Raw genomic sequence first — 12417 nt, 5'->3', positions numbered from 1 at the left:
GAAAGAGGAAGAGAACTGAAAGAGGAAGAGAACTGAAAGAGGAAGAGAACTGAAAGAGGAAGAGAACTGAAAGAGGAAGAGAACTGAAAGAGGAAGAGAACTGAAAGAGGAAGAGAGAGAACTGAAAGAGGAAGAGAGAGAAGAGAACTGAAAGAGGAAAGAGAGAAGAGAACTGAAAGAGGAAAGAGAGAAGAGAACTGAAAGAGGAAAGAGAGAAGAGAACTGAAAGAGGAAAAGAGAGAAGAGAACTGAAAGAGGAAAGAGAGAAGAGAACTGAAAGAGGAAAGAGAGAAGAGAACTGAAAGAGGAAAGAGAGAAGAGAACTGAAAGAGGAAAAGAGAGAACTGAAAGAGGAAAAGAGAGAACTGAAAGAGGAAAAGAGAGAACTGAAAGAGGAAAAGAGAGAAGAGAACTGAAAGAGGAAAGAAAGAAGAGAACTGAAAGAGGAAAGGAGAGAAGAGAACTGAAAGAGGAAAGAAAGAAGAGAACTGAAAGAGGAAAGAAAAATCAACAAAACCAAAGGAAAACCTTCCCCAAATTATTATTTTTTGTTGTTGTTTTGCTTTTTTTTTTTTCCTTTTTTTTTTTTAATACTTAAATAAGAGAAAGTCCTATCCTTACTGGTCCTAAATCTGAGTAACTACAGCTAAGTTTTAACCTTAATTACGATACACCTACCAATATGTACTAGAAGAGGAAGAGAGAAAGCGGGGCAGAGGGGAGTAAGAGTCACTACATTAAGCATCAGGACAGCACTGGTACAAGAGAAGCCATTGGGGTGGTTTGGTTTTTTTGTACACTATAAACAGACAACAATCAGCAACAAAGAATCTTCTATGAGGTGCCAGGGAATGGAGAGGAAAACCAACTGGTAGTTACAGTACATCATCAACACCCACACAAAACAGCCATAGAGAATTCCCTGTCGGCACGTGGGGGATCGCAGGGAGTTTGGGTTTGGCCTTTTTCTTTTTTCTTTCTTTCTTTTCTTTTTTTTTTTTTTTCCTTTTTCTTATTATTGTTAAAACCATTAAAATTTTTTTCCTTTTTTTTTTTTTTTCCCTTTCTTTTTGTCAATGATTTGACCAAGTCTCAATAGTGAAAAAGAATCCAGCATTAGGGGTTTTTTAAACCTGGGTTGTTCAGAAACGAAGCGAAACCAGACTCAAAAGATCAGCTTTGTTTTTTAGGGGGGAGGGGCAGGGGAAAAAAAAAAAAGCCAACCAAAAAATCAAGGAACAAAAAAAAAAAAAAAAGAAGAAGAAGAAAAATAAGAAAAAGGGAAAAAAAATAACCCCCAAATCCCCAGGTTTGCTGTTTGATTCTTGCCTCCTTTCCTGGTGCCTTGCTTCTGTTAACGATGCCTTGCTCTACCTTTGTCTAGTGAAGGTCTACCTTAAGTCTACTGGTTAGTAAAATTTACAAAAATAGGAGTGCAGCAGCTCTTTGTTTTATTTCTTTGTTTTAACAAATGTTCTCATTCAGTGTCTTGAACTTGCCTGTACCCAAAGTTACCAAATTTATAAACCTAGCAATTTAAAAAAATATTACTAAACCTCGTCGGCGTCCCCCTCGGGGAGCGCAGCCCCGGGGAGCCTACAGCCACGCTACAGTTGTAAGGTTCTCTTAATGCCACCTACCCTGTGGTACTCCTACAGGCTGCTGCTGCAGGGCCCCTGTTTGCCCAAAGGCTTTTAAAAAAATTTAACTTAAAAAATATCCTTCATTAAAGTCTCCTCCCCCGACAGAGGACCATATACAGAACAGCCAAATATTAAACATGTGCAAAGAGGAAACTGTCAGTTTTTCCCCTACCAGTCACAGTGCAATGATGTTTGTTTTTTATTATTTTTATTTTTTTATACTTTCTTTTTTTTTTTAAATCTTTTTTTTTTCCTTTTTTTTTTTCTCCTTTTTTTTTTCCCTTTTTTTTTTTTAATCCTTTTTTTTTTTTTGTGTGTGTGTGTTTTCTTTTCATTTTAAGTTCTTGTTTCCAGCTACAATAAATTAAAATCTTCTAGGGTGAAACTTGTAGCACTGAGGTATTCCCAAATTAAAAAAAAAAGAAAAAAATTAAATGAAAATTTAAAAAAACAAAAAAAAATTCATCTAAGAAAGCCAAAATCACAAGTTGATTTTCCCTAATCTGGGAACACAGGAAGCGATGGATAACGAAAGGTGGAACCACGCGAGCTTCCGAGCCGCCCTGCCGGCGGTGGGAAGGGCATGAGGAGAGGTCCTCACCTACCCCCAGGAGGAGCTGCTGAAATGGCTGGACAGGGAGTTGATCCTAGTTTAAAACAACAACTAACCAAAAGCATTAAAAAAACACCCCCAAAAAAACCCACCAAAAAACATCCCCCCCAACCCCAAGCCAAGGCCAAAGTACAGGTGGTAAAGGTGTGCTTTGAACCGGCAACGCCTTCGCTGGGACAGTCGCAGCTCCTTTGCCAGGCTCGGGGAAAGCAGGCTGGGAATTAAGCAAAGAAACCACTCGAGCCTTCCTGTGTCAGCTGTGTGCACATCTGAGAGCCAGGATGCTGGGATGGGGCTGGGAGAGCTGGAAGGTCCTCGCCATGCCTTACAGAGCAAGCCAACAGTCTGTGAGCATCACCTAAGCCCCGCGGCCAGCTCCGGCAGTCCGCCCCAGAGCTCTACCTCTTCCCTTTCCTTAGGATCAGTATTTTTGTCTTCTTTCCCTAGAGAAAACTGCCTCAGGCTGACTCCATCACAAAAATAGGTTTGTATTTCTCTTTCTTAATAGTTTCTATGTAGTTAATGGAATTGTATTTACAGTATTTTTATTATTATTATTATTTATTATTATTATTCTCTTTTTTTTGTTTTCTTTTTTTTTCTTTTTTTTTTTTTTCAGAAGTCACAATTTCAAAAAACCTTTAGATCGCCTCTTCAACACCAAAAAAAAGCACTTATAGAAAAAAAGGACGCACAAAAAGTTTGTAGTCCTTGCCTTATTGCCCAAAATAGAGAGAATTAGGTTAACGAAGACACCACAAACAAAACACAAACAGAGAAGGGCCAGAGAACTTGCTGCTCACCCCTGCCCCCCCCGCGCCCTGCAAGGCCACCCCGAGAGCAGAGCTGCGCCTGGCTCTGCTCCCCCAGAGCCGGCACCGGCGGCTGAGACTCCTGTCACCATCTCAGCGTCCTTTAAGCAACAACGGCTACGGAAAACAGAAGGGAGAGGGAGGGGAGGTGGGAAAGAAAAACAAACCGACAAAGAAAAGAAACCCCTTAATATAAACAGTTAGGCTATGGTTAGGCTCCTGCGAGATACACAAAGAATTCGAACTACCCGGCGGCTACGAGACTATGGCAAAACGCTACCAAAAAATGCGGTTCGGAGAGGTTTTAAAAAGAGAGGGGAAAAGGGCAGGGCAGGGCAGGGCAGGGGAGGGGGGGAAGGGAACCCATCGAGAAAATAAAACGACCAAGAAATGGGTTTTATATACATACTTTTAAAAGCTGTTGTTTTTATAGTACAGCAGATTCATGAGATGATGAGAGAGATTTTGTTTTTTAAACAACCGAAGTCCGTCGAGTGCCACCTCGGGTTGGTTTGCCTTAGCGCTGATGTTGATGTAGTGCTCAAAGTCTGATCAGATCACCCACACCTGGGCCCCTTCAGAAACTGCGCCCCGTCTTGCCCGGACATCCAGAGAGACTCTGCGGGGAGGGCAGGCACAGGACACGGAGGAGAGGCAGAGTTAATTGAGGTTAATTGAGAGGTTTAACAACCCCTCCCCCCGCCAAAGTGGTTGCAAAGCTGCAGCCTGCTCGGAGCCACACCCAGGGGCAATCCGCAGCGACCCTGCTGGAACGCAGCGGAGTTCACAGCTTCACAGATTGCGTGGGGTTGGAAGGGGCCCTCCAAGGTCATCTTGTCCAACCCCCCTGCACTCATAGAGCAGGCTGCCCAGGGACACATCCAGACTGATGCTGAACGTCTCCAGGAATGGAGCCTCAACCACATCCCTGGGCAGCCTGTGCCAGTGTCTCACCACTCTCACTGTGCAGAACTTCCTCCTGATGTCCAACCTAGCTCTGCCCTGCTCCAGCTTCAAACCATTGCCCCTTGTCCTGTCCCCACAGGCCCTTCTGAGCAGTCCCTCCCAGCCTGCCTGCAGCCCCCTTCAGATACTGAAATGCAGCTGCTCTAAGGCCTCCCTGGAGCCTCCTGGGACTGTCCCCATGGGAAGGTGTATTTCATGAATCTCTTGCTCTTCCATTCCAGCTCCATCCCTCTGGAAAGCCACCTGCCAGCTAAGCCTGGACTTCAGGCAGGCTGGGGTTAGCTCTGTGCTGGTCTAGATTAGGAACAATAAAATGTGACTTGATGTATCAGCAGGACAAAAACTGCTCCTCAGGCACCGGTTACGCCAGGAATTTACACAGCTGCAGCCAAACAAGTTTCCTCTGAGGGCTGAAGCACTCGAAAGGTAACAACTCCTGCAGGGATTTAGAGGACAGAGGCTTCAGCTTCCAGTGCCCTGCTCCTGCCAGTGCTTAAGGCTGACATGGAAATAAATAGAAGGGGACTGGTTCTGCAGTGAGGTCACATATCTCTGGGGGTGACCTACAAAAGCCATCCCCAACCAGATGTACCCAGGATGAGGTTCCAGCAACAGCCATGGGTCTGTGGGAATGGACAGTCCCTGAACCAAGGACCCACAGCTTGGCCAAACTCATCCCCTACACACCATCCCTACCCGGGGGACCTGCAGCTTGGCCAAGCTCATCCTCTGCAGCCAGTGTCTGCTCCAGGGACCTGTGGCTTGGCCGAGTTCATCCCCTATGTCCTCATCCTGCCCCAGGCAGTGGGGATGGGTGAAGGACCAGGAGCTCAGGATGTGCTGCTGCAATCAAAATTTCAAACTTAGTGGTCCTTGAGGAATTAATACCAAGGCTCATTTCCTCCTCACAAGACCTATTTTAATTAGTCATGAGCAACAGTAAAAGCACTTTGTGTTTTTAAGTCATTACTGATTTGAGTCTTGCTACTGGCCAGTGAAGGATGGCTGCAGAGCGATGTGTGGTGCTGAGTGTGCAGTGCTGACAGGCCATGAATCTGAGCCCTGAATCTGAGCCCTGCTGCCTCCACGGCCGCGTTCCAGGTGTGAACTACGCCGCTCGGCTTTGGGCTCCAGCCCTGTTCTGTGCCACCTCCTGATTACAGAGGCTGCCAGCCCGGCACCCCTGGAGGGCTCCGAGACATTGATCTGTGACCACACTACTGCTAGGTGCAAATAAGAACAGGGGCTAAGGCAGGAGTGCTTATGCCACTTCTGCTCTTCCCCATGCCGCTTGGCTGGGTGGGACAACTGTAGGTGCTCTCGGGTGCCTGTGGGTGTGAAGGGCAAGCAGAACCCTCCCCCCCGCTCCCTACTATTTAGCCAAAATCTATTTTTACCTAATTTGAAGCCTCCAAACATTTCCCACAGTGCCCAGCCCCCTGGCTAACTGTAACTCTAACCTGCTGCAGGTGTGACACTGCCCAGGCTGTGCTGGGCAAGAGGCAGAGAACCCAAAGCTGCCACCCCCAGCACACAGCCCTGCCTGGACCGGGCGCTCCAGGGGCAAACCTGTGCTGAGCTACCCGGGGCGGGGGGAACTCCTGCTTGGCATCCACTGCCTTTCCTAATCTCCTCTGCTCTTGGTGGTGTAAGGAGGGTATTTGTTTGCAAAGAGGAACATGCCAAAGGCCAAAAAAATTATAATAATATATATGAAAAAAATTAAAATGAAACATTTAATTAAGTTGAGCTTAGTTCAAAGGGTAGGAAACTGGCAGCGATCCAAGGAGGCCCTGCTCAGGTAATGTCTTTAATTTAATTTGCTTAGGTTTAATTTTTTTTTAATCTTGATAATTGCTCTATGGTTGCTAGTTACAATGTTATCTTTTTCGCTGTTACATTTGGCACAGCACTTAATTAAGAGCGATGGCTTCTCAGTAGCAAAGCACTGGGCCTCCTCTGGTTTCTGACCAGCGCGTGGGTGGCAGGTCCCTAACGGCCACCAGGATGCTCCCTGCTGGCCTTTGGTCATCCACCCACAGGCTTCTGGGACTGGGGAGGGCTGGGTCTGGCTCTCCAGATCGTTGTTCTGAACGTCAGGCCTGTCAAAATGGGATTAGGGCTTAGCTCCCTGATCTGTCTTCCAGTTTCCAACCTGTGAGATTGATTCCAATCAACATAAATCACAGAAAGGAATGATTAAAGGCCAAGGAAAGAGGAAATGAAGGTGAAAAAAAAAATATCATTCATTGAAAGTAAATATAGGGGGAGATGGTAGCTTAGCACAAAGTACAAATGGGATATGCTGTAATACCTCCAAGTGAGATGGCAACCACCCATGTGTAACGTTTCAATGGTATCCATTTGTAAAAGCCGTGGCAATCAAAGGGCCCTAAAATTGCACAATTGTTAAGGTCATCAGTGCTGGTGAGAGGGGAACAGAAGGTCATTCATTTTGGCAAGAAATTATCAAAGGACTCGAAAGACTCTGCTGCCAGCATGAACAGGTATTTCCAAGAGCTCTCCTGCTCACCCGGGGCTTGGGTGTGCTCGACCCGGGCGTTACCTTTCCAAGACCATCATCTCTTCATTCCCCCAGTTGGCAAAAATCAGCTCTGGGTTTTCCCTTCTTCGTTTCTTAAATGTTAGTAAATGGAGAGGGTTAAAGAAATATGGATGGGGGGCGGGGGGAAGCTAGGGGGGTGTTTGCAGTTATTGGGGGGAAATTCAGAGGCTGCCAATCTGCAAGGCAAATACAAAACGGTTTGTTGGAGACCTGTTAGTGCAGACAAATCCCAGGCTTGCACCTCGTGTCCTGGTCCTTGACAAACCAGGCTGCTGCTGAGGCAGTGCCCAAGCTCTCAGGAGCAAGCAGGTCCTGTGCTTGAGGTGAAAAATGGAAGGCAGAGGTGTGACGAGTGGCGCGAGATGGCAGTTTAAGGTGATGCTGCTCTTAGCAGAGCAGTAACATCCCACCTTTGGTACCAGAATTGATCCAAAGGGACTGTCAGGGCCCTGGTGTGACCTCAGGAGAGGCAGGACCGGGATGGGATTGGAGCACAAACCCAGGCAGTGGGGTTTTGTCTTTTAGGGCACTGCTTGCTTATGCAATAGCAGTAACACCGTGTCAGCAGCTTTGTCTGCACCACACTCCCGCTCTCCCCACTCAGCCACTTCAGTCAGAGACTGAAACTCTCTGCTGGGTCTGAGGGGTCCTGGGGGAGGCCTCTGCACTTTGCCACATTCATGGTGTGAGAGGAAAAAAAAAATCTCATTGTTTCACTAGGAAAAGGGGAAGGACTTCAAGTGTCCTTTGAGAGACTGACAGCCACCAAAGAGGTGTGACCACATTCATGCTAACACACAGAGGTAAACCAGCGCCAGCTCCACACCACAGCATGCAGCTCCGGGAAGCGAATCTCCAGGGCCCATCATTAGTGAGGCTGCAGAGCTGTGCCAGGAGCTCTGCTGGGGACCTGACAGCCACACGGAAGCGACTTGCTCATAACCTGCAGGTCTGAAGGGCTCTCACTGATGCTGGAAGTGACCCAGGAGGTCAAGCAAATGTCAGCCACCAACCCTGGTCCACAGGGATGCTGTGGTTACAGGGATGGGGAATGGGACAGGCAGGACAATCATCCCCTTGCCATGGTGGCTGTGGGCAATCCTGAGGTCCTGCTGGACAAATTAATGAGCCACTTTTTGCTCACTGAGGTGGGATCTGGGACAAGAGTGTTATCCACAAATGGGAGCATCAGCTGGGACAGGTGGTTGGGTGGAGATAAAGCCATACAGAGTTGTACAATGTCTTGGGCTGGAAAGGACCTTTCCAGGTCATCTAGTCCAAGCCCTGTGCACTGAGCAGGACCAGCAGGGATTCATGGATACATAGAATGGTTGGGTTGGAAGGGACCTTAAAGATCGCCCAGTTCCCACCCCCTGCCATGGGCAGGGACACCTCCACCAGCCCAGGTTGCTCAAGGCTTCATCCAGCCTGGCCTCCAGGAAGGGGTCGTTCCTGGTCCTTTAAGCAGGAACTTTAACCCCCATAGCCACTCGACATCTCCTTTTGCAGTGTGCCAGCTTTGGCCTCGCGAGGCCCCAGAGGAGCTCCTCCAGGCCAGCCGGTAGCTGGCAGCTGCAGGGGGCTGGGCAGGGCTCTAGCAGGTTACGGCAGCAAGGCGCCGCGCTCGCCATCAGGTCTCGACCAGCCAAGGAACCAACACAACCCCCCCGGGGTCACGGACAGACACCCCCCGCCCTCCGCCCACCCCCGAGCCGCGCGGGGGGCGCCCAGGCACGGTACTTACGGCGATGCCGTGGCCGAAGCCGGAGGCCGGCTGGGGGCTGGCGGCGCTTATGTAGTTACCCACGGCGGAGTCCTGGCTGGCCGTGCCGTAGAGATCCGCCACGGGCCCTGGGCTGTTGGCCCCGGGGAAGCCTCCGGGTCGGGCTGGGTTGGAGCCTGCCGGGGAAGCGGGTGCGCCAAAATTCGGTTGAGCACTGTAGCTATTCAAGACTGGTGTGCAGAGAATAAAGCTGGGTATGAGGCCAGACGCCGGGCATGCACCGGTAGTACAAAGCCAAACACCAGAATCAACAGCCTAGGCCCAACTTCTAACACTTAACCAAGGCCATGCGAAAGGAGAGCAAGTACTGGAGAAGAGTCAGCCCGGACTACTACGAAGCTTAGAGCTCCAAAAATATATATATATGGATATATATTAAGGAAAAAACCAAACCAATAAAAGGGGGAAAAAAAAGAAAAGAAAAGAAAAGAAAAGAAAGGAAAAAAAAAGAAAAGAACAATCATTCACCACACTACTGCAACCAGAGACTGGAGGTGCTCAGTTTCACCAACTTATCACGAGATATCATCAGTAGTTTTCAACATCTGACTTGATGCTCATGCAGTAGTAACAAAGTTCTCTAGGTCTGGGCACGCCGAGACAGCATTCACATCCCATGCAAACTACAAAGGAACTAAGTTTGAGACTACACATTGTGGTAATATTGATATTAGAATGTCGACAGCAAATCACTTTTCAATGGAAAATTGCTTGGTTTTGGGGTTTGTTTTGGGGTTTGTTTTTTGGATCCATTCGATGCTTTTGGACAAAAAAACCCGCCCGGTGAAATCAGAAACAGCTTCGAGAGTTGGTTGGGTTTGGGGTTTGGTTTGTTTTTCTTTAGATGGTATGGAATGGAACAGTCTGGATTTAGTTTTTGGGTTTGAGATGACCAAGGAGAAGGTGGTGGTGGTGCAGGGGGGGGGGGAAGTTTTTATTGAGTATTTTAAGGTTCTGTTGTTGTTGTTTTTTTCCCCTTTTGATTTGGAGAGCGAAGCTCTACCTTCGTCTCCAAACCCAGGCTTGGGACAGCAACCAAAATGAAACAAAGAAATAATAAAGATCAAAAGCAAAATTAAAACAAATAAAGAATTCCAGAGGGTGTGTGACAACTCACCTCCCAGTGTGGAAGGACAAGAAAATTTTAGTGGTGGTTTTTGGTTTTGTTCCCTCCCTTTATTATAGATATTATTATTTGGTTTTTGGAGACAGAAAAACAATGTAAATAAGAATGAGACTGAAGAATAAATTTAGGTATCAAAGCATGTTAGATGAGCAGGCTTCTGGCATCTCTCACAGTTGCTCTTGGATGTAAAATTCATGAGGAAGAAGTTTCAATGCAAAAGAAAAGTCAGCGGACAGGGAGGAGGAGCTGGATGGAGATGGCTTGCGGGAAGCTGGAGCTACCCCTGGATGGTCCTTGCAAGGTCCTTTGGGAGCACAGAGCCTTCCCTGCCCACGCCAGCTACCACCTCACGCCCCACCGTGGGCAGGCACTGCAGACAGCTAACAGCCAACCCTGAGCCTCCCAGGCTGAACATGCTGCTGGACACACACCCAGGGATGGGCCCGGCCTGGACACGGTGACCAACACCACAGCCTCCCCTGGCAGCGGCAGGTGCCAGGACAAGCAGGCACCCACCCCGTGGCAGACCCCATCTCCTCCACGGCTGAGGCTGCACTGAGATCCCTTCAGCCTTTTCCTCTGGCTGCCACCTCCTACGCATCTTCATCAAGCACTAAAAGGGTTTGCCAAGTTTGACAGCCTGCAGTGCCCTCAGCTGCCAGCCCGCAGGGCCGAGCCACACTGCCCAGCCGAAGGGATGGACACCAGCCCAGGAGAAAGCCCTGCTCCCGCAGCAAGAGCAGCCCGGGGGAAGGCTTTGGCAGCACCTCCTGTGGGCTGGGCTAGGCTCAGCCCGGGTTTGAAGCTGGGCCACCACCTCTCCTGCCCTGGCCCCTTCCCCCTGTGTCACCTTCCCAGGAGGTCTCCATTTGTCAAAGGAAGGAATGAACTGGTCAGAAAAAGCCCAGTCAGCCCCCAGCTGCTGGCCCTGCAATGGCTGGAAAGTGGATTTCACAAAATAAATGATTTAATGCAGCTCTGGGCTGGCAGCAGGGCAGGGTAAGTAGGACATCTAAGCTAGCAAGTTAAAAGAAATAAGGCATGAGAGAGTAAACAGATTTTGGAATGCGCTGGCAAACAAAGCGCCTGGTTTATTATTAAAGATTAAATGTCAAGATAACATTTGGCCTTCTCGCTCGTGAAGAAAAATATCCAGCTGAGATGTTCAAAAGCCCTTTATTACTATAAGCTAGCACTCTTCCCCCCCCCCTTTTCTTCCTTCTGGTTCAATAAAATGGATGGGAATTTTCCTGCCAAGTCACACAGAAAGCCCAGTTGGCCGCTCCGAGCGGCGGCAGGAGCACGGCGCAGGGACGCGGCAGGCAGAGCCGGGGGGATCCTGCCAGCAAAACCCTCCTGCAACCCCCCCAGCAGCACCAGCAGAGCCCTTTGCACCATCACTGCCTCGGGGCCGGGAGCAGGGACCAGCCTCGGCCCCAGCCAACTGCCCAGGTGGTGCCCCAAGCCACCCAGTGCCATGGCCACCACGGGGAGCAGCAGCACATGCCACGTGCTCAGGAGCCACGGGGGAGCTGTGGCTGATGGACCAGATGGACACACAGCAGGCAGCCCCAGGGACACTCCTCTGCATTATCCCAAAGGAGTCATAGACTCATAGAATGGTTTGGCTCAGAGAGGACCTTAAAGATCATCCAGTTCCAAGCCCCCTGCCATGGGCAGGGAGACCTCCCACTAGCCCAGGTTGCTCAAGGCCTCATCCAGCCTGGCCCTGAACACCTCCAGGGCCACCCATGACCTCCCTGGGCAACCTGTTCAGTCCAGAGGACTGTGCATAGGTGACAAGAGGCCATGCTCTGCCATGTCCTGAAACCTCATCAAAAGAAGAGCAAATGGAGACTGAGCAGCCAGAGAGAGATGCTCTGTCCCCAGACATCCTACCCCAGCCTCTCATTTACATCTCTAAGCTCTCAGAATTCCAAGCACTCCTCAGACAGATGGATTTTAAGGATGCACCCAGCCATGGTGAGTTGCTAAATATTTGTCTTCTGCACATAAGCTCAGCTGAAGCCAGAGGCACTTTGAAACAACAGCAAAGGGACCTTCAACAACTTTCCCAGCACACAAAACGTGATGGCTTCTGGTAAGAAACAACCTGGAAACAAATCTGTTCCACACAAACCTGCAGTAATGAGAGACTAAAATGAAGAATTAAAAAAACCAACCCCAAAGCCTCCAGACTCCAGATACTGTTTCAGTCCTCAAAGAAATCTTCAGACTCTTTGGAGACATGAAGCTTTATGACAGAGTTCCCAACATCAGCTCAGCTGCTGGAGGAGGCAGAAGCTGTCCAAGAGCCAGGGCTGCTGGGAGCTGCAGGAATCCCAGAGCATTAGGATTGATCCCTTGCAGGCTGGGAGCAAGCTGAGACTTTCCTCAACATCCTGCGGTTGGAACAGGAAATAATTAAGAGCAGAAGTTTGGAACCATGTCTCTGAAGAGCCATCAGGGACCTGTGCTGTCCCAGGAGATGTGAGGGCACCTCTGGCCATGTCTTGATGCCAGTTGCTGGAGCCCAGCAGCAAAGCCTGAGCTGTTGCCTGCTCCCAGCAGAGGTACTGGCTGAGCTATCCAAGTACCTCCTGACTCTGCTTTGCTGGGGGGACTCATCAGACTGATTCGACGTTGCCTTGGGGGTTGGCAGGGCCATCTCCTCCCCTTCCAAGGACCAGCAGCACTCAGCAAGTCCTGGCAGTCAAAGTACCCATTTCCAACAGGCTCTGAAAGGTTCAGGTCCTATTTGCCAACCAATTACACAGGAAACCATCCTGCACCAGACCTTTTCACAGCTCTGAGGCTGCAGCTGAGTGTCTCCAACTCAAAGGTTGTTTTTTTCCTCTGCATAATTTGCAATCCCAGGTGTCACCAGGAAGTCCTGTGATAGATCAAG

General features: G+C 49.1%; 1 protein-coding gene across 18 annotated transcripts in view; it reads right to left on the bottom strand.

Moving 5' to 3' along the window:
• Window positions 1-3401: 3401 nt before the first annotated feature.
• The window catches only part of MSI2 (musashi RNA binding protein 2), a 236696-nt gene continuing 227680 nt past the window's right edge, over window positions 3402-12417 (bottom strand). For 7 of the 18 annotated variants that reach the window (XM_054166717.1, XM_054166722.1, XM_054166719.1 and 4 more), the window contains 3 exons: window positions 8345-8553; window positions 6349-6426; window positions 3402-3687 (listed from right to left, as the gene is read on the bottom strand). In XM_054166717.1, coding sequence (XP_054022692.1) covers window positions 6385-6426; window positions 8345-8553 — 251 coding nt within the window. In that variant the 3' untranslated portion in view covers window positions 3402-3687; window positions 6349-6384. Of the gene's footprint in view, window positions 3688-6348; window positions 6427-8344; window positions 8554-12417 lie in introns of those variants that run through there. The other 11 variants (XM_054166723.1, XM_054166725.1, XM_054166729.1 and 8 more) reach the window with 5 other exon arrangements.

Source organism: Dryobates pubescens, chromosome 13, assembly GCF_014839835.1.
Source record: "Dryobates pubescens isolate bDryPub1 chromosome 13, bDryPub1.pri, whole genome shotgun sequence".
Classification (NCBI taxonomy): domain Eukaryota; kingdom Metazoa; phylum Chordata; class Aves; order Piciformes; family Picidae; genus Dryobates; species Dryobates pubescens.
The sequence above is the reverse complement of the archived record's forward strand: the minus strand, read 5'-3'. Positions and strand labels throughout refer to the sequence as shown.